The sequence below is a fragment of the Phascolarctos cinereus genome, unplaced genomic scaffold, assembly GCF_003287225.1.
Source record: "Phascolarctos cinereus isolate Bilbo 61053 unplaced genomic scaffold, phaCin_HiC Scaffold_4;HRSCAF=312, whole genome shotgun sequence".
NCBI classification, from domain to species: domain Eukaryota; kingdom Metazoa; phylum Chordata; class Mammalia; order Diprotodontia; family Phascolarctidae; genus Phascolarctos; species Phascolarctos cinereus.
In genome coordinates this window covers 569,320,492-569,347,243 of record NW_027555847.1, presented here as the reverse complement: position 1 = coordinate 569,347,243, position 26,752 = coordinate 569,320,492, and the positions used below count along the sequence as shown (strand labels likewise).

The 26,752-nt window shown below is 39.0% G+C and overlaps 1 protein-coding gene and 1 long non-coding RNA gene across 3 annotated transcripts in view; one reads left to right on the top strand and one right to left on the bottom strand.

Annotated features, from left to right (window-relative positions):
- F13A1 (coagulation factor XIII A chain) overlaps positions 1–26,752 on the bottom strand; it is a 194,657-nt gene that overhangs the window by 29,748 nt on the left and 138,157 nt on the right. For both annotated transcript variants that reach the window (XM_020973813.2, XM_020973812.2), the window contains exons 9-11: positions 16,625–16,728; positions 13,126–13,214; positions 7,228–7,381 (exon numbers count right to left, since the gene is read on the bottom strand). In XM_020973813.2, the coding sequence (XP_020829472.1) occupies positions 7,228–7,381; positions 13,126–13,214; positions 16,625–16,728 (347 nt within the window). The remainder of the gene's footprint in view (positions 1–7,227; positions 7,382–13,125; positions 13,215–16,624; positions 16,729–26,752) is intronic.
- LOC110199113 (uncharacterized) lies at positions 243–10,213 on the top strand. Its single transcript, XR_002321930.2, has 3 exons — positions 243–281; positions 633–731; positions 10,016–10,213. It is a non-coding gene; the product is annotated as an uncharacterized LOC110199113 (long non-coding RNA).

The following is a 26,752-nucleotide window of genomic DNA, read 5'->3' as shown; positions in this document are numbered from 1 at the left end:
AGAATTCTTAAACGGCTCTTCCTTCCATTTCTCCCTTGGAGACATTACCTTTCTCCTAGGCATGACATCCTCCTTCTCTCTCTATTTATTTGCTCTTCATATGTTACCTATATGTGTACCCCTCCTCCAAAGATGGTATGGCAACCTGTGGGAGAGGGTAGACATGGGACTATGATGTCTTTGTGGGGAGATATTATTACATCACTTACTATACTGACTGATAGGATTTTGCTTTGAATTAAGTTTTCTTCTAATTGGTCCCATAAAAGAAACACATCCTGGTGAGTGGCGTGGAGTCATGGGTTATGTTTTTGAGTGGATGATGATCCCCAGAGTTCCTTAAACTTGGGTTAGCTTCCTGAGGGCCCATAAATAGAGTACATTTAGTGGAATCATCTGGGATCTCTATCTTGGATGCACAAAGGGCACTGCTGGGAGCCATTGAAGATCTTCTTTTTTCAAAAAATAGCTTACGTTTCTTAGGCTATGATTGTACAGCAGGGTTTTCTGATGTGACTTTTATAGCCAGATCAATTGTTTTACTCTAACTATTAGACTCGTGTGTCAAGGTGCCACTGATGGGTCACTGTTTATGGGGAACTGGGATTTGACCTGTGATTTCATTTTCCTAGGTGAGGAATATCCCTCCACCAAGGCAGATGGACACCTTCTCAGTATCTTAGTCTTAGATAGCTGCTTAGAGCATTGAGAGGGTTAAGTATGTGTAACAGGTGAGACTTGAACCCAGATCTTCTTTACTTCAAAGCCAACTCTCTTCCTATTCCTTTCCTCTCCCCCTCTTTCTCTCTTTCCCTCCATCCCTCCCTCCCTCCCTCTCTTCTCTCTTATAACACTCTGCTGCTAGCCTATATTTAACATTGCTGAATATTGTAGAACACAGTGGTTATTAGTTTAAGAGTTCCTATGGCTATTCAGTTATTTAAAGATTGGTTGTCTTTCATGGGAACTGATGCACATTAAGGGAAATTACTCTAATGAGTACCACTAGATGTTGGTGATGATGTTTTTAAAAGCTTTGTGGGGAACCAGGGTACTTTGCAAGGTGGCAGTGTATGGTATAAGGAATTCAGAAGCATGAAAATAGTAATAAACTTATATAAAACAGGTATAAAACTCAAACTGTAAGTGGCCCACAAACACCTCAAGTGCCCCAGGAAACAGATGAAAATATAATTGAGAAACATTTGACAAAATAAATAAAAACAATACAATATAGATAATGTTAATTTGTGGTTTTCTAAGTCAATATGTGAGCCAGACATTTCTGTTTGTATTTGAATTTGACACCAATCATGTACAGTGCTTGATACATTGATATATTGTAGTATTCCCAAAGATGCATCCATTAATAGGATCATTTAGGAATTAATAAACTACCTGAAAAGGGCAGTTAGGTGGTGCGGTGAATAGAGTGTTGGGCCTGGAGTTATCTTCCTTAGTTCAAATCTGGCCTCAGACACTTGCTGGTTGTGTGACCCTGAGCAAGTCACTTAACCTTGTTTGCCTCAGTTTCCTCATCTGTCAAATGTGCTGGAGAAAGTAATGGCAAACCACTCCAGTATTGTTGTCAAGAAAACCCCAAATGGGATCATGAGGAGTTGGACACAACTGAAATGATTGAGCAACACAAAAAGAAACTACCTGACAATGATAGTGATAATGACCAAGGAGCTAATGAGAATATTTTGTTGTTTTCTGCCAAGAGAATGACATGACAATGCTAGTAGGCAAAGTATCCTCTGGAGCAGTTTATATAGCACCCCTGACAGCTCATGGCATTGGTGATAGCATCATTTCTAGGACACGATGATTCAGGGACCGTATCACCTTTGTTATACTTGCAACTTGGCATAGCAGCTCTTGAAGACAATCCATTGAATTATGGAGCAGTTGTAAAATGAGTCAGCAGAGGGAATCTACCCACAAAATGGCAGATCCCTGGATTACTTTTGCATTTGTCTTCTTGGACAAGATCAAGTAAGGTAATGTTTGTGAAGATGTTTTGAATACCTATAAAGCTCTAGATGAATATTTTCACCAATCTTCCTTCTATTTAAATTAAAGTTATTTTATTTACCCATATGTTTTCTGGGAGTTATACATTTAAGTAGTAGTCATGACTGCCTTTTTTATTGGTTGAGACATCCACAGACAGAGATCAGGGAGGATTCTCTTCTAGGCTTGGGGAACAATGTAAATTGAGACATGGAGACATAAGAAGGCAGGATGAGCAAGAGTTGAAATCTAGTTCAATAGGGATCATCTCTTTAGCACATCTGCTAGCAAGCAGTGGAATTCCCTGTCCCATTCTCCATGGATTATCAATGGATGATCCCATAGGATCATCCCATTGGATCATCCTTGTAATACAGGTCCTGATTAGAGTGTGAATAATAAATCCCATGCAGTAGTGGCATCATTCAGATTGGCACTGCATATTTCTATCGGGTTGTAATAATTCAACACATTTTACACAGATATAACTTAAAATAGAGCAAATTCCAAGACATGCCACCATTTCATGGGATTCATTATTAGAACTAATTGAGACTGATCTACACTAGTTTAGTTGGAATATTTTTTGTTGTTGTTCAGTTGTTTTTCAGTTGTGTCTGACTCTTCATGACCCCATTTGGGGTTTTCTTGGCAAAGATACTGGAATGCTTGTCATTTCCTTCCCCAGCTTATTTTACAGATGAGGAAACTAAGGCAAATAGGGTTAAGTGACTGGCCCAGGGCTACACAATTAGTAAATGTCTGAGGCCAGATTTGAACTCAGGATGAATCTTCCTGTTTCCAAGCCCTCTGCTCTATCCACTGCACCACCTAGCTACTCATAGTTGGAGCATAAGAATCCACAAAGAGGAAATAATATGAGACAAGGATGGATAAGTAGGTGAGAGTAAGATTATGTAGGGCTCTGAATACCATGTTAATGTTATTTTTATTTTTGTCAGGAAACTGTGGGCCATTGAAGTTTTCGAGCAGAAAAGGAGAATCATATTTGTCATATATTAAGGAATTACTAAGGTATCAGGATGGAGGATGTGAGGGAATAGACCAAAGTCTAGGACACCAGTTAGGTGACTGTTACAGTAGTCTAGGTTAGAGATGAGGACCTAGACTAAGGCAGTTATCATAGGAATGGATAAGAAGTTAAAATGGAGGTTTGTGAGGTTAAAAATGGAAGAACTTACTGACTGATTGGATGTGTGGCTTTAGAGGAAGAACAGAATGAAAGCCCACTCCAAGATCCTGAGTGTAGGCAGGATAATGGTACAATTATCAAACAAAATAGAAGTTGGGAGAGGCACTGGTTTGGGGGGAAGATAATGAACTTAGTGGTCAGCCTGTTGAGGTTCTAGGTTGTTGGCAGTATGCTAGCCAGGTTAATACAACTATCAGAGAGTTGGAAATGCAGAACTGGCCTAGGTGAGAGGATGGAGATGGGGTTTTCTCATCTGAAAATTGAGAAGGGTGGACTAAATGACCTTTAGGATCTCTCCCAGCTCTGAATCTATGCTCTTATGATCCTACGACATACATGACTTTGGGTAGGTCATAGAACCTCCCTGGGTCTCTATTTTCTTACCTGTAAGGTGATATGTTTGGACTAGACAATATGCAAGATCTTCTATGGTTCTGGCTGCCCCTCTGATTCTGGCAAGTACGTGGAACATGCCAGCATATGGTATAAAGCCACACCTGGAAGTCTTTTCATGGATGCTCAGATAAAAATAATTGCAAAATAGATCAAATGGATCTGGGAAGTTGGCACATATCTGCACATTTATAGCACCATCGAATAAGCATATTTATTTCATTTACTGGGAGAAGATGAGGAATTAAAATGTCACAGGCCAATGAAATGCTTTATCTATGTTAATATGGAAAAAAAAAGTAACTCCAAATTAGCTATTGTCATTCCTGGTGAGGATCAGATCAAACTAGAGAGGAAAAAAGCTAAAAAATAACAAGGCAGGGTAACTAGGTGCATTGCAGATAGAACACTGAAGCTTTGAGCTAAGAAGACCTGCATTCAAATCTAGCCCCAGATATTTACCAGCTGTGTGACCTTGGGCAAGTCACTTAACCTCTATCTACCTCAGTTTCTTCATCTGTAAAATGAAGATAATATTAAGTAGCACCTAACTGTCAGGGTTTTTGTGAGGATCAAATGAGATAATATTTGTAAAGCAGTTGGAAAACTTTAAAGTGCTATATAAGTGCTAGCTATTATCATTATTTCTATTTCGGAAGTGTATGTGGGTATAACAGGTGGAAAGGGGTAAATGAACAAAGAGATAAGATTTGTGTCATTAGCAGCACAGCTTTAGTGGGGAATTAAAAGAGAACTGGAATCATTAGCCTACCCTATAGACCCCCCCGCCCAACAAGGGCCACTTGCAAGGATAAAAGAGAAATGAAGTAGAGCTGTCTAGTACTTTTGAAGGGCAGCTAGGTGGCACAGTGGACAGAGCACCAAGCCTGGAGTAAGGAAGACCTGAGTTGAAATCCAGCCTCAAACACTTATTAGTTTGTAACTCTGGGCAAATCATTTAACCTTGTTTGCCTCAGTTGCCTCATCTGTAAAATGACTTGGAGAAGGAAATGGAAACCACTCCCATATTTTTGCCAAGAAAGCCCCACAGAGGTCACAAAGAGTCAGATACAACTGAAACAACTGATCAGAAACAAGAAGTTAGTACTTTGACATCTTAGAGGAAACTAAGGCAAACAGGGTTAAGTGACTGGCGCAGGGTAAGTAGTACACAGCTAGTAAATGTCAGGTTTTCTTGACTCCAGGTCTAGTGCTCAGTCAGGCCTTCAAAGCCACTTTGTAATTTACCTTATCAAAGTAATATAAGAAGTAATTAAAACCAATTTAGTTGAGTAATTGGAAAGACCCCAGGACACCAGAACAATGTGAGTAGAGACCCTGATACACTAGTCTTACCTAGGGAAAGAGGCCTTGAAACTAGATAAGTAGATGTGTCCAACACTGGGAGACCTTTGCATATAATCCTGTTGGATTAGAGATACTAGATAGCAGTTTATGCAAGGGAGACCTGAGGATGACATGAGACCCAGGGCCATTGCCTTGGGGGAAGAAGGCAGGCCAGGCTGGTGAGTAGCTCACTTACTGTGCGGAGGAAAGATGCATAGAGTGGTAGCTTTGTATTTTAACTAATTATTCTAGCTAATCAGGTGTTGAGAGTAGTTATTTCTACAACACAGAAAGGGCACTAGTGCCATCAAATCTTAAACGTAACAAATTGAACAACTGAATACTTTAAAAATAATTTAAAAAATTTTTGTGCCCTCTAAATTCTGGTGCCCTAGGAGTAAGCCCTAGTCACTTTTCCCTAGTTATGGCTTTGAAATGATGTGTTTTAGGAATTCATTGGTAGTTCTAGGAAGCATGACCACTCCTAGGACCTGTTGAGTCACATGATCAATAAGCAGATGGGAGTTCTGAAGTCACATAGAGGGGAGCACCAGTGGGGAGAGGATCCACATTTTTCCCAGAGTCAGGCAGGGTTTACAGTTCCTTCTGGATATACTCTATGCTCTAATATTTAACATTTGTAGACCATCTGCAAAATTCAAGTAGCACTGGAAGTACAATTATAGGATATTGTTGAAAGGAGAATAAAAAGTTTCTCTTATCAATACACATAGTGAAATTGCTCTTCCATTATGCAGGAAAAGAGATTAAAAAATTGACATTTTCTAACATGGCTTACTCTATGGAGCAGCTGAGAAGTACTTCTCCTTAGACCAGAAAGAATTCATACTTTACAGCCATTCCTGACTTAATTATGCATACCTATGACAGTGGTCACTGAGGTAGGTGTCAGTATTTCAAAGCTAGCTGGCAAAAAGCTATTTCTTGCTTGGAAATTGCAGCTTATTCAGCTATATGTAAAGTTCAGGTTGAGGTTAGAAAGCAGGAGAAATGACCCGGCTTGGTTCAAGCCAAAATATTCTCCTATTTCTGACCCAGACAGAAGAGAAGATTGAGATCTTGTAAGCTATGTGCTTTGGTTTAACTGTCATTCACAACATGCCAAAATGGCGGAAAGTTCTTCACACATGGACTAAGAGAAAGCTGGAAACATTTTGTAAGAAAACTCTCTGTTTTCTTTGTCTCAATTAAGAAATCCTAAAGTTGTAATGAAGATTTATTGCTTCTTTTGGAGGTTAAAGAGTGAATGGGTCAGGGCAAGGTCTGGGAAAGATGGTTTTCAGCTTCAAAATAAAAATTAACTTGTTACTTGGCAAAAATGTAAAGTTAGCCATTGCAAAAACTAGTTAAATGCTTACTGACAAATGTAGATAGTTTTCCTTAAGAGTCAGAGATCTTTGTAACTGATTAACCAGTTGGTTCTCAGGTCTAGTAAGAAGCCATTTTCTCTGTGTTTTTGTTTAACTCCTGGCTTTGTTTTCAGAGGCTACATATTAATGCTTAAAATCAAGGGAGTTCATATGGGAAGCTTTCTTTTCCTTTGGTGTTTTAGTAAACCACAAACTTAGTATGAGGCAACAATGGGATGTAGCAACTGAAAGAGCTAATGAGGCCCCAGGCTGCAATAAAGGAGACAGAGTGCTTGTGCTGAGGAAGGGATAACCTTACTGTACCTCCTTGGGCACATCCCAGCTAGATGACTTTGTTCAGTTACAGACTATATCATACGATTGAAGAAGGGAGGACTTGGGAGGGGGAGAATGATAGCCTTTAAATATCTGATGAGGCCTATCAAAGAGTCTTGTTCAACTTGCCCCTGGAATACAGAACAGAGACCAAAGGGGTGGAAGCTATGGGGATTGAAATATCCATTAAGCATGAAGACCAACTTCTCAACAGTTAGGAGGAGGCCAAATGAGATGGGCTGCTTCAGACAAGTGAGTTCTCTACCATAGAGGTTTTCATGTACAAGTTTCATGATCACTTGTCAATACTGTCAATGGGATTCATGATTTGGGCAAGGGTTGGAGTAGATGACCTTTGAAATTCCTTCCAACTCTAAAATGTATGATTCCATACAAACAAGTACTTACAACAAAATGCTACAAATACCACTGTATTGTCTGAATCAATAACCTCATAGATAGCAAATAAACACTTAAATTTCAGGGAGAACTTTCTCAAGTCAAACATATGCATTCAGTTAGCACTTCCCTTTGCCACCTGCAATAAGTTACCTTCTTGGAATTTGTAATTTTCAGTAATGTCATGCTGTCCATCTCCACCAATTTCTTTGGTCACAATTAATTTCCCAATGTGGGTTTTATCAACAGATTCAACCAAATGAGTGGTATCTTTTTTGACTGTAATGTACACAAGATCACTGTTGACCTGGAAAAAAAAAAGAAGAGAGCAGCATATCATCTATTGTCTTGGCCACCAAAATCTTTGTTTCTATTAGGTGTAGTTATCAAAATAATCTTAAAGCCCATTTATGGAGATTCATTATCAACACCTTTAACATATCAACATATTGTCCCTTCTTCAACATTGGCACAGAACGCAGAAGCTAAACATTTCCATGTTTTGATTTTTTTCTCGCCTCATAGAAGACTAATATTTTACAATCAAATAATTTCCATAAAAGAAGAGTAGGAACAGTCTAGGAGGAATTCACACAAAACCTTAGTAGCCTACAGTTTGGCCATAATATTTGGGGGATCAAAAGTGGGATGGCAAAATGATGATGGTCAGTCCCCAAGCTTTCCCCAAGACCAATTTTATTACTCATATTGCTGAAACCTATGCTTGGTCCATGAAAGCTTAGCTCCAGAGGCTATATTATAGACAGAATGTTAGAGTTGGGAGGGACCTTATAGATCAACTGATCCAACCCTTTCATTTTTAAAAAAGAGATTTTTCCTTTATTGACAGCTTTTGTTTGTACATTGCTTAGATTTCTAGCTATTTCCTTCCCCTTCCCCCATCCTGGAAAGCAATACCTTATAACAAAGAATTTTTTAAAAAAAGACAAAAGAAAACAAAGGGAAAAAAATCATCAAAACTGATCAATACATTAAAAAAAAATCTGACATACACCTATGAACTCCCCCACCCCCACCTCCACAAAGGAGCAGCAGCTACATGGGCCTAGTGGATAGATGACTGGACCTGGAATCTAGAAGACATGTCAAATCCACCTTCAGGCACTTGCTAGATATGCTAGATTTAACCTCTGTCTGCCTCAATTTCCTTGACTGTAAAATGCTAATAATTATAACACTTAACTTCTCAGGTTGTGGTGAGGATTAAATGAGATAATATTTGTAAAGTACTTAGCCTACTACATAGCAGGCACTTAAATGCTTATGCACTTCCCCAATAGAGAGTCAGAATGGAGGTGCCTTCTTACATATCTTCTGTGGAGCCAAGCATATTCTTTATAATTTCACGCATTTCATTTTCAATTTTTTTGGCCAATCCCCTCATTTTAACAGATAACTGTGGAGGAGAGAGATTCAATTACATGTTCCAGGTCACACAGCTCCTCAGGAATAGATCTGGGACTAGAATCAAAGCCTTTTCAGAGTTGGAAGAGATCTCAGACGCTATCTAGTTCAACCTCTGGATTATATCCCTGACAAATGGTTATCTAACCTTTCTGCAAGACCTCTGGTAATAGGGAATCTACCTCCCAAGGTAGGAGATTGTGCTTCTGGAGTGATTTCAGCATTAGGAAACATCTCTGTACATCCAAGGAAAAAATGCAGTGCACTGTACCTCTATGCAATTTCTACTCATTGTTTCTATATTTGCCTGATGGTACAAAGAAAGTTTAATTCAATTAAATTATTTGTTAACAACTTTTACTCTATACCTCCTGGGTTTCCTGATTCCCAATGCTCTTTCAAGATGTTTCACAAAGCTTCTCTTCCCTTCCCTTCTCTTCCTTTTACCCAAACAATTACCACCCAACATGCATATACACACAACACACACACACACACACACACACACACACACACACACAAACATAACCACTTGGGAACTAAATTAGTAGGATCACATTGGTTTCAGAAAAAAAAATAAGGCAGTTTCTCTTTTTTGGGTTTATGACACTCATTACCCATACGAGATTGTCCCTATATGTGACACTCAGTGTCCTATAACTCCGCCTCAGCAGGATTATCACCTTTTTAGTTCTGAACACTATGCTTTTGATAAGATGGCATTAATTTTTTCTGGCTGCCATACCACACTGTTGTTACCTATTGAGTTTGCAGTTCCATAAAGCCATATATCCTTCTCAGATGAATGGCCATCTAGCCACATGTACTCCCATCTTGTGTTTATGATGTCAATTTTTCAAACCCAAGTGCAAAGCCTTACATTAGGCCCATTGTTCTACCCTGTCAGATCCTTAAGTTCTTCAGCCAAAGTGCTAGATATCCCTCAGCACTGTGGTATGTACAAATTTGAATAGGAGGACTTTTATGTCTGGATTCAAGTAATTGAACATAAAAATGTTGAACAACACAACTCCAAGCACAGATCCCTGGGGCACACCACTATAAATTCCTTTCCAAGGTGAAATTGAATCAGTAATGATATTTTGGGTCCAACCATTCAACTGTTGCCAAATCTGCCTAATTATAATATCATCTAGCCTCTATCTATCAATATTTTCTAAAAGAACAGCATGAGAGATACTGTCAAATGTTCTATTAAAATTTAGAGAAACTATGTCTGGAATTTCCCTGATCTACCAATCTAGTTCTAGCAAAAGCAGAAACGAAATTTGTCTGACAAGACTAGCTGTTGATAAGGCTTTTTGTGATAACTATTTTCTCTTGTAGATGTTTACTAACTATCCTTTAAATAATACCTCCCAGGATCTTCTTAGGAATGGAAATTAGGCTCACTGCCCTGCAATTTGCAGACTCTACTCTTTTTATATCTGAAAATTGAGACATTTGCCTTTCTTAATCCTGCAATATCTCTCTTGTTTTGTATCATCTTTCACAGATCACTAACGGTATCTCAGCAGTTGCACCTGTCAAGTCATTCAGTAGATAGCACAGTGGATAGAACGCTGGGCCTGGAGTCCAGAAGAATTCCATTCAAAGTCAGTCTTATACACTTACTAGCTATGTGACCCTGGACAAGTCTTAACTCAACCTCTGTCTGTCTGAGTTTCCTCAAACTATAAAATATGGATAATAATGGCACCTACTTCCCAGGGTTGTTGTGAGGACAAAATGAGATATTTGTACAGCTTTTTGCAGACCTTAGAATACTACATAATTGAGGAGGGATGGGAAGGAAAGGGAGAAGAAGGGAAGGGAAGGGAAAGAGCACATTCAATTGGGAGGTTGATTCTTGGAAGTTCTCTTTAAAGATTTATGCATCCCCATGAAGTTCCTCTTTTGGGATCATTGAATGGCTTTTTATTCACTTTTTAGCCACCTGAACATCCCTCAAAAATGGGTAGCTCTCAGATTCAGGACTTTGACAAAGTGTGAAATGCTGCAGATCATTACTGAGAGCTTCAGTGGATGAGAGAGAAGGAATTCTCATTTGTGAATCTTGACAGCATTCTCAACAATCAAGATCTGGATTTAATAATGACACTGTGTGTTGACATTAGCAGTGATTAAATCAATTTGTTCCTTGGTGGGAAGTCCTGTCTACCTCTCCTTGGTAATAAAACATAATAATAATAATATAAGGATTTGTGAAATATAGAGCATAATTTCCATCAAGAGATTCTTATAATATCATAAACTAGAAGAATGCAACCAGGAGGTTTGTGTAAATCAACAAAAGCCCAAAGTGACATTATGGAGATAGTGTTCCAAATATGTCTATCCTTCTGAAGAGCCTCAACTATAAGAGGCCCACAAAGAGGAAAATGCAGCAAAAATACTTTTTTTAGAGGACATAGTGAATACTTAGAAAATCATTGAACTTTCTGTCTCTGCCACTCATTTGGCAGTTCGTCATGCACTGACTCATGACAGCCCTTAAATTATTATTCTGATGTAATGGGTATTCTCAGGTATTAATGTCCTCAGTCTTGCTCCCACTGGTGAGGCCCATATTTTGTCACTGAAGACATTGATTCAGTCACAGATAGGGTCATAGATCTAGAATCGGAAGGTACTGTTGAGGAAATCTAGCCTAATCTCTTAATTTTACAGATGAGGAAACTGGGGTCCAGAGAGGTTAAATAAATTGCCCAAGGTCACACAAATAAGTAAATGGTGGAATTGGGATTTGAATCAGGTTCAGCACTTTTTCCTCGGCACCATAGTGGTCCCTCCCCTCCCTGCTCCAAACCTCAACCCTCCCAATGATTCTTTCTTTTTGTTTTTGTCTTTTTGGGCAGTATGAATTGCATGGTATTTAGAGTCAGACGACCTGCACTCAAAATCTGGATCTGCTACTTACTACCTCGGGCCAATCTCTTGACCCCAAAGGCCTCACTTCCCACAGTATAATGGCAATATAATACCGATATAATATCATATGATCTCTAAGGTCCCTTCCTCTTCTAAATCGAAGACCTCATTGATCCTAGCTGTCTTTGATACTCTATAATCCTTATTGCCTCCTTGATGAGTATCTTTTTCTCTCACAGTAATGGCTTCATACTGAAGAGTCCGGGTTAACCCACTGAGAAGATGTGAACTTCTCTTATCCTGGGTACTTGCCCCATTTTGAGAATGACTGATGCAATAATTTATAGTTTATACAGTTCAGTTACCTGGGGGCCTGGCCTTTAAAAGGGGGCTGGAGAGTAGGGCAGAGAGGATAGGGGCTACCCCAAGTTAAAGACTGGGTTCCTTAGAGAGGAGGACCCAAGTGAGCCTTCCAAGGAACTAGGTGCTTGAACAACCAGAGTTTCGGAAGCTCCAGAGTTAATTTCCCGGTGGGACAAGAAGACTCTGACTGGCTTCTGTTTGTACCTCCAAGCCCCTGTCATTACCGCTGTGTTCTCCATCTTCCGTTTAAAGAGCAAGCCAACTGGTTGTGACTCAATCAATCATCATTATCAAGGGAGTGTCAGTTAGGTAACAAGCCCCTGGACCAGGCAGGAATTCACATTTTATCAAGGAGTTAACATCATTAAGGAAATTTCAATTCTAGTTTAGGGGACCAATACCAGATATCAGAACAAAGTCCAATGGGGCAACAAAGATCCAGGCTGATGTGGGGATACAGCCAATACATTCACCCCATATATTGTTACATAACTTTTGCTTATGTCTTAGTTTACTAACTAGATTGTGGACTTCAGCGGGGTAGAGACTGAGTCTTGTACTTTTTTGAAATCCCTTTTCTCCTCCATACTAGCTAGAGTAATGTTGTACCTATAGTAAGGTTTTGCAGGGGTTTTTTTGTTATTGTTTCTTGTATTTATTTTGTTTTTGTTTTTTATTTTAGGGTTGTTTTTTGTTTTATTTAGTTTGTTTGTCTTTTGTCTAGTCTCACATATAATGGATTGAGTACCATGCCTGGAATCAGGAAGATCTCGGTTCAAAACCAGCCTTAAACACTAACTAACTTTGTGATCCTGGGCGAGTCACTTAATCCCTGTTTGCCTCAGTATGCTCATCTGTAAAAATGGGAATAACAATAGCACCTATCTCCTAGAGTTGTGAAGATCAAATGAGATAATATTTGTTTAAAAAAAAGTGCCATATAGATGTTAGTTATGATAATGATGAAGTTGGGAACTTCCAGTGAGAAAAGTCTCCCCACCAATGCAGACTGAAACTCCTCTATGACTTGTAGTTTTAGAGAATTGCTTGGGGCACTGAGAAATTAAATGCTTTGCTCCTGGTCACAGAACCAGTAAGTGTCAAGTCAGAGCAAGACTTGAACTGAAGTCTGCCTGAATCCAAGGCTGGCCATTTATCCACCATGCCTACCGATTTACATACCTGTAGGAGCATACGCTTACTCCTAGCTTCAGAATTGCCAATTAGGACTTTGCCTAAAGGTTATAGACTGTCTTTCTGATTGTACAGCATCTAGTGTGGTGCAATGTGCTGGCAGGAATATTATTGGAAAGGGACAGCATATGCCTTAGTCTGCCCCCCCCCCCCCCCCCGCTCCCAGCTCTCACCTACCTCTGCAAAAACAAATGGTGAATCGAACTGGAAGCAAATATGGCCATGCTTAACAGCCTGGACAGAAGCAGGACCACAACGGTACATCCCTAAATGAGAGAGCAAAGGAAAAGTTGAATTGTTACCTTCAGGTTACATTAAGGAAACACTAGAAATTAGAGAGATCATCCTTCAAACTACTGAAGTCAGGTCTACATGGACAAGACTTAAGACTTTCTAGTTTATTTTGCACTAATTGGCTCTTCCTGCTTTCCTCCTTCTCAATGGTTGGTTTATGGAAGACTGGGGAAGGTATTTAAAGATGGGGTATGAACCAGGAGGCTCTTTTTCCCCCAGGGAAAGTCCACTCAAATTTGAAAGTTTGGAAAACCTTCCTGTCCTCCCAACTTCTCTATTACTATTGATGGCACCATGATGTTTCCATTCACCCAGAGTCACCCTTAACTCAGTCCTCTTCCTCAGCCTCCATATCCAATCAGGTGCTAAGTCCTGTGAATTCTGACTATAATATGAGATTCAGTCATCCACTCCATTCCATAGTCACTACTACCACCCTAGTTCAGTCACTGATCACCTTTCATGAAGACGAATGCAAAAGCTGTAACAGCTTCCTAACTTCTTCCTGGATCTGGACATTCTCTCTCTCTCTCTCTCTCTCTCTCAGCCATTCTTTACATACTTTGAGGTGCAGAAGAATTACAGAGGAATTCTTCCAAGTGAATAAATCTCATTATCAAAGTATTTAGCACAGTGCCTGACATGCAGCAAGTGCTATTTAAATGTGTTATTTCTTTCCTCTCTTTTCCTTAGACCTTAGATATTACCAATGTTCTACTGAGTTGGTTACCCTGCAGCTCAAATTCTGTCCCTATACTGTTTTTACTTCTTCCATTATCATCTCTACACAGATGATCCTCAGATCTGTATATCCAGCCCTAATCTCATTCTTGACCTCCAGTCTCATATCTCCAACTGCCTGTTATACATCCTGACCAGGAGCTCCCAGAGACATCCTCAGCTTGACATGTTCAAAACTGAACTCATTATATTTTCCCCCAAACCCTCCCCTCTTCCTAACTTTCCTATTCCTTTGGAGGGCAACACCATCTCTCCAGTTATCAAGGTGTCATCCTTGACTCCTCACTCTCTCTCACCCTCCATATCCAATCTGTTGCTGAGTCCTGTCAAATTCTATCTTCACAATACCTCTCATACATCCCCTTCTCTCCTCTAACATTGTCACCACACTGTTAGAAGTATTTATCACCTCATGCCTGGATACTGCAATAGCTTGCTGGTTGGTTTTCCTGACTCAAGTCTCTCCTCTTTTCAGTTCATCTGACATTCAACTGTCGAAATGATCTTCCTAAAGAGTACTCCCCTATTCACAATAAACCCCAATGGCTCTCTGTTACATGCAGGATGACATCTCCTTTGTTCAGTCTGCAAAGCCCTTTAGAACCTGGTCCATTCCTACCTTCTCAGTCTTGCTAGATTTTTCTCCCCTCTGTGTTCTCTATAATCAGTGACACTGGCTTCTTTGCTGTTTCTCACACAAGACGCTTCATCTCTTTACTGTGTGCATTTTCACTGGCTATCTCCATGTCCGAAATGCTTTCCCTCCTCTGCTCTCCCTCCTGGCTCCTTTGTCCTTCTTCATACATTAGCCAAAATCTCATCTTCTTCAAGAAGCCTTTCCTTTTCTCCTTTTCCTTTTTCCCCTTGATGCTGATGCCTTTCCTCTCAGATTACATCTAATATGTATATGTATAAGAATATATGAGTGTGAATGTGTGTATGTACATATACACACATACATGTACACATATACATGCATTTTATATAGATGAGAGAAAATAGGAGGTAATTTCAGATTTCATATTAATGTGTATATATATGTACATATGTATATATATGTACATATATATATACACACACATACATATACAAAAATTAGAGGCAATCTTAGAGGGGAGGTACTACTAGCATTAAGGGGATAAGGAAAGGCTTCTTGCAGAAGGTGAGATTTTTAGCTGAGACTTACATATGTATATACACATGCAGTTATATGGCCTTAGACATTACCAATGTTCCAATGTTCTGCTGAGTTGGTTACCCAACAGCTGCTTCTCCTCCCTGTGTGTATAATATATGCATATATACATATATGTATTTATATACATACATACACGAATACATACATACATATGAGGAATTTCATCCTTTGGACTTGGATTTCTTAGCATCTAACTCAGCACCTGGATTATAGCAGAGATTTAATTTTGTGAATTTATATACACATTTCTTGTTACTATTGTAACCCCTATTTTCATGTGAAATAAAAAAGTTTAAGCCTTTATTCTGGTTTAATTAGAATCTCTGGGAGCCCTTAGTTCCCATCACCTTTTAACACTCATCATGCCCATTAGCCCACATCTACACACTCAAAGTGAAATAAATTGCTCCAAAAATAAATTATTTTTTAAAAAATCAAGTCATGGTAAATTATAAGTTTCACAAGAATTGCAAAGATGATCCGCAGTTTTATTGGGTTTCTAATGCTCCCTTCCTTCCTTCCTTCCTTCCTTCCTTCCTTCCTTCCTTCCTTCCTTCCTTCCTTCCTTCCTTCCTTCCTTCCTTCCTTCCTTCTTCTTTCCTTCCTTCCTTCCTTCCTTCCTTCCTTCCTTCCTTCCTTCCTTCCTTCCTTCCTTCCTTCCTTCCTTCCTTCCTTTCTTTCTTTCTTTTTCTTTCTTTCTTTCTTTCTTTCTTTCTTTCTTTCTTTCTTTCTTTCTTTCTTTCTTTCTTTCTTCTTATAAAAAAGCAAGAGAGATTCCATTAGATTGGATTGTATTTTCTTTTGCCACAAGAGCCATGAGTTAATTGTTTTTTTTCCATTCCATTCCAAATATTAGATTTGGGCTCTGAGGATCTGGGTTTGAATCCTTTGCCACCCAAGCAAGGGCAAGCCTTCAATGTGTCTTGGCCTCAGTTTGCCTTACCTATAAAATTAAGAGATTGGACCAGAGGACATCTAAGGTCCTTTCCATCTCTAAATCTATGACCTTATAATGAAATGGGAATTTTAAAAAGAACTTGAAATCAATCCCATGTATAGGCATGGAATACTGTATACCCATCCTATTACTACTACTTACTACAACTACTACTATCATTAATAACAATAACAATAATGACATTTAGCATTTGTAAAGCACTTCAGGGTTTGCAGAATGCTTTACAAATGTCTCATTTGAGAGGACATAAAGGTATTTCCTTTGGTGGTGCAAGTATTACGAATCCCTCTTTACAGATTAGGAAACTGAGGCTCAGGACATGTTAGCTGACTTGCCCAAGGCTCTGCCACTGGGTGGCAGATCTGAGATTCAGACCTAGAGAACAGAAATAATTCTGGTTTTGCCTGCTGGGGGCAGTGACTCCTTAAATAACTAAAGCAATTTTAAGAACAAATAAAGCAGTGTATCAAGGAGCTGCAGTTTACCATCACTGTTTTCTTGAGGGGTGCTGTCCACCACTTGCCATCCTCCAAAACCAACAGGAAGATCAGGCCTGGTCATCCAGGCCTCGTTCCAACAATGGTAGTTCCTTAAAAAAGAATACATAAAAGCAAGCTTTCCATTATGCTCAATACTCTCAAAATTAACACTGGCTATGAATATCCCAAAGATGTGCTATTGATAACTTATAGAAATGGAGGAACCTAGGGATTGCATGCCAGCAGTACTGGAATGGGAGAAAATGGTGTTCGCACACCAAATGTTGACCTACTGGATGCATCATCCACTCATCAGATGACCTCTGGATGGGACCTGTTTGTCTGTGAGGTTTCATCCCCAATTCTAGTATGAGTATTAAAGTCATCTATAGGTATCAGTTAGGCTAGAAATACCAAGTAAGTTCCAAACTTTGGATTATATAGTTTGGTTTTTATATTGCCTATTTAAAGTTCAATTCAAAACACATTTATTAAGCACCTACTGTGTGCAAGGCACTGGAAATGAAAAAAGACAAAACCAATTGTTTTTCCCTTCAGGGAGCTTACATTCTACCGGGGGCATGCAAGATGTGAACAAATAAGTTAATACAAAGTGCATGCAAGTTAATAAAAAGTAATTTAAAAAAGGAGAGAGTTTTATCATCTGAGCTGTGTATGCGTGTGGTTGGCGTGGAGAACAGAGGTTATATGGATGGGAAATACATGCCTCTGGATTCTTTTATATATAGCTTTGACTTGAAACTACTGGGTACCATGGAAACTCGACATTTGAGCCCATCTGGTAAGGCTGGTTTTTCTACCATTCTCTAGCCAATCTCCCCTGCTGATTCTGAGGCAACCTTCCATCACTGGTTCCTCTTCCCATTTGCCTTTCCCTCTCTGAGCTCATCTGAGCTTTGATTTATAAAAAGCATGGTTCTTCATAAGGATTGTTACAGCGATAATCCATCTGGTGCTTATGGTCCTAGACCACTGCTACAGCAATAATTTTGTATTCACTATAATTCTATATAAATCATTATAAATTCACATTTAGGGCTAAATCAAGAAGGAAATATTATGGGGTAAGAATGGGACCTTAACATAATGGGAATTATTCAATCTGCTGCCTTAGAGATACATAGCTCTTCAGAGTTTTGTGTGTAGTTCTTAAAATAATAATGCATGGTGAAAGAAAGTGCCATTATAAATCATATTGTCATTGTGATTAAAAGTAATCCTACATCCTTGGAAAGACTTAAAGTGATATGATAACAGAGACATACTGAGGACTATCTAGCTAAGCAGAAATTGAAGCCATGTTTTGATAGATACATATAAACATGTGTGCATATATATATGTATACATATATATATATATAATATGTATGTTAAGTCATTTTTCAATCTTGTCTGACTCTGTGACCTCATAATATGTGTGTGTGTATATATATGTATATATATACGACATGTATTTATCTGTCATTCACATTTATATGAATGTAGCAGTATCTTGGCCACACCAAATCCGGACATTTCCAATGAGATCAGGAGATGTAGAGATAGATGGGAAATGATCTTCCATCATCCCCCTCTGTGATCCCCCAAGGAGTTTAGGCTGTCCTTGAAGCCCAGTGGAGGGCCTGATTTTAAAAGACAAGCTTTTATTTCCTAACACTTTGGATCTGTGGAAAAATGGAAGAAGAAGGCAGGGAGAGCTGTGTGGAAGCCTCCAAGGGGGACAGATTAGGCAAGGACTCAGTGGAAATGGGAGAGTAACTGCAAACCTGTCCAGATGGAAGACCCATCTTGGGCACCACCAAGATGATGATTATACATTTTCCTTCCCCTCATTTGCTTTTTCTCCTCTGAGAGGATGTGAGCCTGGAGTTTCCTGGTAGGAGGCTTACATCTGTTTCATAAACATTTATTTACCTTTATTTTTAAAAAAGACAGCTAGGCGGTGCAGTGGATAAAACATTGGACCCAAGGTCTGGAAAATCTCAGTTCAAATCAAACCTTAGACAATTACAATATGACCCTGGAAAAGTCTCTTAACCTCTGTCTGTTTAAATTTCCTCAACTTTAAAATGGGGATAATAATAGCACCTACCCCCCAAGATTAAAGAGGATAAAATGAATAATGTTTGTAAAACACTTTGTAGACCTTAAAGTACTACATAACTACTAGCTATTATTATCAAAGATTTTCTTTTTCTCATAAAACAGTAATTGTGATAATGGTAATATATTATGAAACTCTGTATTATTGTTAGAATTCAGTAGAGCAGGAAGATTCAGTATCAGGAGAATCTGGAAATGGGAACAGATTTAAACCTGATGTTTCCCAGAGTGCTATCTATGATTGGGGGCTCAGGCTAGGAAAGAAAGTTATTGATTCAGTTGTATAACTTCTCTATACTTTTATCCAAATCATGATAAAAATGTCAAACAGCACACATCCTAGCACTGATCATTAGGGTACTCCACTAAAGAACTCCTCTCAAGGTCAGACTGAACCATTGTTGACTACTCTTTGGGTCTAGACTTTCAATCAGGTCCAAATCCATTTAACTTTACACTCATTTAATTTAGGTCTCTCAGTCTTTTCCATTAAAACAGCGTGAGAGACTCATTTTTTTTTTGTTAAAATCCTGATGAGCTGTATCTATATTTCCCTGATCTACCAGTCTATCAAAAATGAAGATGAGGTCAGTCTGGCATGAGCTATTCTTGATGAAGCTGTGTTAGCTCTTCACAATTACTGTTTCTGCTTCTAGAGCTTCACTGACCATCCTTTTAATGATCCATTCTACCAATTTCACTGGTCTATAGTTTAAAAACTTCATTCTCTTTTCATCTTAAAAAAATTGGGATATTTGTCTTTTTTCAACCCTGCAGTATCTCTTCTCCACTATGCCAGACTGCCTTATATAGCCCACTGAAACTCTTTTTTCCTCCTAAATACCTTGTGACTATTGAATAAAAGTAGTGGTGTTGTTTACCCTTTCACTTCTAAATATGCTTATTCTTTTGTGTGTATGTAACATTAATGTTTCGCTCTGTTATTTAATCTCTATAACATTTTTTTTAGTAGGTTTCTTTCTTTGTTTGGAGCAACAGCCTAGGCAGTAGGGGAAAGCAGTGCACCTGGAATCAAAGAACCTGAGTTCAAGTTGCAGTTTTGCTACTTACTAGCTTTTTGTTGTTCAGTTGTTTTTCAGTTATGTCTGACTCTTTGTGACCCCATTTGTGGTTTCTTGGCTAAGATACTGGAGTGGCTTGCCATTTTCTTCTCCAGCTCATTTTACAGTAAAGGAAACTGAAGCAAACAGGGTTAAGTGACTTGCCCAGGGTCACACTGCCGGTACATGTCTGAGGCCGGATGTGATCTCAGGAAGATGAATCTTCCTGACTTTAGGCCTAATTTTCTATCCACTGTACCACCTAACTGCCCATATATACTGACTTGTTCAGTTGTTTCAGTCATGTTGGTTATGTTGGACTTTTCATGATCCCATTTGGGGTTTTCTTAGCAGTAATACTGGAGTGGTTTGCCATTTCTTTCTCCAGCTCATTTTATAGATGAAGAAACTAGGTTAAGTGACTTGCTCAAGGTCACACAGCCAGTAAGTGTCTGAGGCCAGATTTGAACTCAGAAAAATGAGTCTTCCTGACTTTAAGAGCAGCACTCTGTCCATTGCACCACCTAGCTGCCCTAGTCATTTCTAAACATCAATTATTATCATATGGTCTTATGATTATAGATATAGAACAGTGACATTAACCTCAAACAGAAAGGCAGAGGCACAAACCATAATAAGGATCCCTGCAGGCCACATACTGACTCAGAAAACTACCCGTTAACCTTATCTGTGTTTTATGCTATTTCTGTTTATTTTGTTAAGTATTTCCCAATTATGCTTTAATCTTTTTTTCTGAAGCACTTGGGTGTGTGATGGCCAATGCAAGCTGGAATGTTTGACATCTCTGATGTAGAAGGTAGGGATGATCAGGCAGAGTGCATTGTACCCAGAGTGCTAAACTCTGAATGTTTTGGGTCACGGGATTCGAGATTTGAAACAGGGAAGAATCTTAGAGATCATCTAATCTAAGCCTTTCATTTCACAGGGGAGGAAACTGGGGCCCACAGAGGTGAAGAATCATCAAGATAGCACTGGCAGAGTTGGAATTTAAGTCTAGCATTTTTTTGTCTCTTTAAACAAATACCTGCTCTAAGCTTGTTTCCCCCACAACAGGGGGGTAAAAAATTCCACTTAATTAATACATTGAGGTGTTAATAATGCTTCTGATAATGATAAGTAAAGGATGTTGGTTCCTTTAGTTTATTTCCTGTACTCCTCTCAAAAGTCTGGGAGGACTGGCAATTTTTTGTGCTTCTTTCCAAAGAATTGCTGTATCCCTTTGGAATGCTAATACCCTGGCAGTGCTGTTGCAAGAAACTTCAGAGTTTCCGCAGTGGCTTCTCACCAATGGCAAATGGCCAGGAGGGCCTTTTCATTTCTCCTTAAGCAAACAGCACCTCTAACAGCTAGGCAGTTCCTAACATGAGGCTGGTGCATTGGTTTCAAAGTGCTTGGAAGAAAGGAGCCAGTTCTGAAAGATGCCCTATCCCTAACATCTGGCTAAGGTCATATCCGCTATTGTGGGGGGGAGGGGGGGGAAGGAGGGGAGGTGGCCACAGGGAGGGGAAGAGCCAGACCTAGAATATTCTCCACCCACCCAAGGTCAGCCTCGGCAGCTACCAGTGCTGTATGCAAGGTAATAAAGTGGTTAATTAAAGCAATGAGGGCTTTAATGCCTTCACTTGGCTGAATGCTTAAGCACACCACAGGGTCATCTCATTTACAATCTGTCCAGAAAGTTTCAAAGAGAAATAGTTCTTAAAAGCAAAGAAAGAGAGATGGGCTTGTAACTTTGTTTCTACAGTTTTATTAGGACCCAAGGAAAAGCACAAATAAGATAAGAGAAAAGTTCTAGAGGAACCGGCTTGGAACAGTTTCAAGAGTAAACCAAGTGTTTGAATTCTTTTACTGCAAAGAAATGGCAGGGGGTAGAAAAGAGTAAGTCATTTACCTGGGAAATAATTTGCACTCCCATGGCAGACAGAACAGAACCATCTCCCCTGTTCTTCTGATGGGCACCTAATGCCAGCAATGATATTCGCAATAAAGAAAAAAAAAAGTCGGCATCCTAGCATTCTTAAATTCTGACCATTCTATTCACAATAGGTTAAAAAAAAAAGGAAATGGAGAGAAATCAGTGGGCTCTGAGGCTTGTCTAACAAGACATTTCAAAGTGGAAATGAAAGCCTGGATGGAGGAAAAACTTGTCAGTTAGGAGAGTTAATGAAGCAAGATGACAGAAAAGGAATTATTCAGGAAAAGGGAGGCATGTCAGTGGAATCTTTTATGTGGCTGAGTGAGAGCCCCGTGCGCTGCTTTGTTCTCTGAGATGTTGCTGTTTCCTCTTAGGGGCTGGGGAGGAGGTTAGAAGCAGGATGCCTTGGTGTTCTCCAGGGACAGGTGAGTCAATGGGGCTAGCCAGAGGTATGTGCCAACCTGAGCTCTGCAGAGTCTGTGTCCTACGAGGCCTTTATTTCTCTGATGTTGGGAGCTAACTGAAGAATTCCCTCAGGAAGCAATCAGAAATAGCCTAACTTTTGCAGTAGGGCTATGAGAGAGATAAATGGAGGTTGTCAAGGAAAATCTAATATAGAAAAGGATGGGATTGCAGGAGACAATCACCAAACAAACAAATGGAGAAGAGGAAGATGTTTGGAGGATTTGTGCCAACCTCCTTCTTGCCTAGCTAAGTGACTGATCAGTCAAGATAAGAGAAAAGTATGTAGAAAAGTAGTCATACCAGCAATATATTTAGAACCCTGGTATAAAACACAGGTTTTCTTCTTTCCTGTCTTCCCATCTCTGTTGTCCTCTGTTTCTATTACTTTGTCTCCCTCTTGTAACCCAGGGTTCCAGACAAGCTTGAAGCATTTTGAACGAAACTCTTCTAATTAATATGGAAAAGATGCTGACTCAATGATGTTGGACCATGCCTACTTGTGTGAGGGTTGAAGTTGACTTCAGAGCTTTTTTCTCCACCAATTATGAGCATCTCATGTAAAATCACTAGTTTTGGTTAGAACCCTGAGTTATATTCTCCTTCCATCTCTCTGTCTGTCTGTCTCTCTCTGTCTCTGTCTCTCTCCTATCAATCCATTGATCCATCTAGAACTTGTATTGCTTACCATGCTTTATAAATGCTTGTTGACTGACTAAAAAGCATTGATATTAGAGATATTGAGGATGGGTGGGTAAATTACTAGTAAGGAATTTGAGGGGTTTGTGGCATATTCTAAAATGTACAAAAATTGATTTCTTTATTTACATATGTAATAAAATACCTCTTAAGTTTCCATGTACAAAGTTAAATAAAATAATATAATAAATATAAAAAACAATAAAATAAATCCCTCAGTTTCATATGTATATGTATACATATATGTATACATACATATGGGGCAGCTAGGTGGAACAGTGGATAGAGTGCCAGGACTGGAGTCAGGAAGACTCATCTTCCTGGCTTCAAATCTAGCCTCAGACAACTAGCTGTGTGACTCTCAGTAAGTCACTTTACCCTATTTGCCTTAGTTTCTTCATCTGTAAAATGAACTGGATAAAGAAATGGCAACCCACTCCAGTATCTTTGCTAAGGAAACCTCTGATGAGGTCATGAAGAATTGGAACAACTGAAAGACTGAACAACAACATATATACACACATACGTTCATATGTAATAGAACATACACACACATATACACATATACATACATTCATATATAATAGAACATAAATACACATGTACATACACATATACATTCGTGTGTAATAGAACACAAACACACACATATATGCACATACACACGCACACATATGTAATAGAACATAAACACACATATACACACATACACATGTACAGTCTTATGTAATAGAACATAAACACACATATATACACACATACATTCATATGTAATAGAACATAAACACACATACATATGTACATTCATATATAACATAACATAAACATACACACATACACACATTCATATGTAATAGAACATAAACACACACATATACATATTTTACATATATTTACATATATACCATGATTTTCCATTCTTCCTAAGAAGATTCTCTTGTTAAGTCTATAGTGAAATTATCTTAAGGGGGTTTTCATGCATTCTTAACAATAATCAACCTTTTAAAAAAAAAGAAGAATCGACCTTTGATCATGCAAGAGCTAATGTTCTAATTAATTTGTCTTTTATCCCCTCCATTAAAGCTTTACTCCACTGCCTCATTTTGGTACCAAGGCTGAGTTCTTAAAAGTTAGGCTGACAGAGTACAAATTCTGGCACTACTAACATAAAAAGACATCAGAGTGTGTGTGTGTGTGTGTGTGTGTGTGTGTGTGTGTGTGAGAGAGAGAGAGAGAGAGAGAGAGAGAGAGAGAGAGAGAGAGAGATGAGGATCACCTTAGGTAAGTAAAGGGACAGTATTCTTCAGGTTGGTCACCAGTTAATGAATTGTTTTGACCATCCCAGCTCAGGAAACCATCCACCAAAGCAGGGGTTCTTAACCTGGGGTTCACAGATCCCTAAGGGGTTTGTGGATAGAGTTTAAGGGGTCCATATTTTTGTTTTATATTTTGATAACCATACTTCAGTGCAATTGGTTTCCTTTATAATACTATATATTTTATTTTGTGCACTTAAAAATATTTTCCTGAGCAATCCATAGGCTTCATCAGACTGCCAAAGGGGCCAATAACATGCAAAAAGGTTAATCATTCTTTCACTAAGGTGTGGAGGGACTATGATCTGTCTTAGTGGAGAAATTATATACATTAATGAAGTGAAAGGTCTTTCAACATGAAAATAATGTCAACTGATCAGATCCTTAATTTCTATCCTCCCTCATGCCACCCTGCTTAGTCCCTTTTCTGTCCACTGTCACTGTTACCAGAGGTGAAGGGATGGAGACGGGAGCAGAGATAGAATTCATTTCCTTGGGGCTGTTCCACATTAACAGTGATGATGGTGAAGAAGGGGCTTGACAGGAAAGGCTCGGATAAGGTTTGAGGATTACCTGCAGATTTTAGGCATCCACGTTGACCTTTCCTCTCATTGCCAGGGAAAAACAAGAGTTTAGCAGCACTTAAGGTATTAATACAGGGCTTTAAAAATCATTCAGCGTTTCTGTTCATTTCTCTCTGTGACAAGGAAGCCAAGGAAAACCAGAGCAAAGAATGCTAGTGCTCCATTACCCAGCACTGCCCCCAACAAAAGACTACACTATTCAGCTAGTAAACACGTTTATGCCTATAGTTGTGAAAACGTATCAGAGCGTGCTCTCTTTCCCACTTTTCAGAGGGCTTTTCTTCCTTGAAAAAAAAGACAAAACATATCAACAAAGGCCTGAGCCCGTATCCTGTAGCTCAGGCTTTTTCAACACATTCTAGAGTAAAGCACATTATTTGTATGTTTTTGTTATCTAGAAAATTTTTTATAAAAGCAAACCAACAGGTTCAGTAAGCCCTAGAATTATACTTTTGCATTGAATAGTCTTTTGTGAATATGATATTCCAAATCTGATAGCACCCATATGCATGTATATGTGTATATGTGCATGTGTGTGTGTGTGTGTGTGTGTGTGTGTGTATAATGTGTATGTTTTGATTCATACTAGTTGTGTCCTGATTCATTCTGGTGGTATGACCCTGGGTAAATCATTAACCTGTTAGGGCCCTCAGACAACTCTCAAAACCTATAGTATGGAGAGCATGTAGCCATCTGCATGAGCAGAAGGATTTTCCTCACTAGGAGGTCCCTAGATCAATGAAATTACAGTTCTGGTTGGTGAGGAAACTCCCTTACATGGGTCAGTACCTTTTCTATAATTTATAATCTAAGAAAGCTACCTAGAGCTCCAAGGAAGTTAAATGACTTGCCCAGGGTCACACAATCATTATGGTCAGAGGTAGGACTTGAAACCAAGTTTCCCTCTCTGTATTATTCACTATATCATACTTCCAGACATAGAGGTAAATATATATATATATATATATATACCCTATATATACACATGTATAGATGTGTGTGCTTGCATGTCTATATATTTACATATATGTTTTGTTTGTTGTTTTGTCAGTTAGTTATATCTGACTCTTCATGACCCCATTTGGGGTTTTCTTGACAAAGATACTGGAGGGCTTTGCCATTTCCTTCTCCAGCTCATTTTACAGATGAGGAAACTGAGAAAAATAAGGTAAAGTGACTTGCAGGGTCTTCTATCTATCTATCTATCTATCTATCTATCTATCTATCTATCTATCTATCTATCTATCTATCTATCTATCTATCTATCTATCTATCTATACATATATACATACACACATATATAGCTACACACTCATATATAAATATGTACATACACACACACACACAGAGCTAGGTGGTACAGTGGATAGAGCACTGCACCTGGAATCAGGAAGACTCATCTTTCTGAGGTTAAACCTGGCCTCAGATACTTACTAGCCATGTGACCCTGGGCAAGTCATTTAATATTGTTTGCCTCAGTTTCCTCATCTGTAAAATGAACTGGAGAAGGAAATGGCAAACCACTCAAATATCTTTGCCAAGGAAACCTCAAAGGGGTCATGAAGAGTCAGACACGACTGAAAAATGACTAAACAACAATATATGTATAGATTAGAACTGCAATTTCCTTGGTTTAGGGAATCCCCAGTGAAGGAAACTCCTTCCATCAATGGAGATGAATGCCTGCTTTTTATCTCCTTGTAACTCCTGGTGAGGCGTCTTCCTCCACCAATATTATATCATCAGTGATCATCCACTTTGGGTAAGATATTGGGCCACAGTCTTTGCATACAGGAAGACATAACACAAGTGGATTGTGTTATGTTGGACTCCCTTGCTTGGAGGCAGATGGCTTATGCCAATGTGCTTTGTTTTAGAGAAATTTTATATTGTTTGTTGGAGGTAGTGTGATATACTGTAAAGAATCCTGGGTTTGGAGATGGAAGACCTTG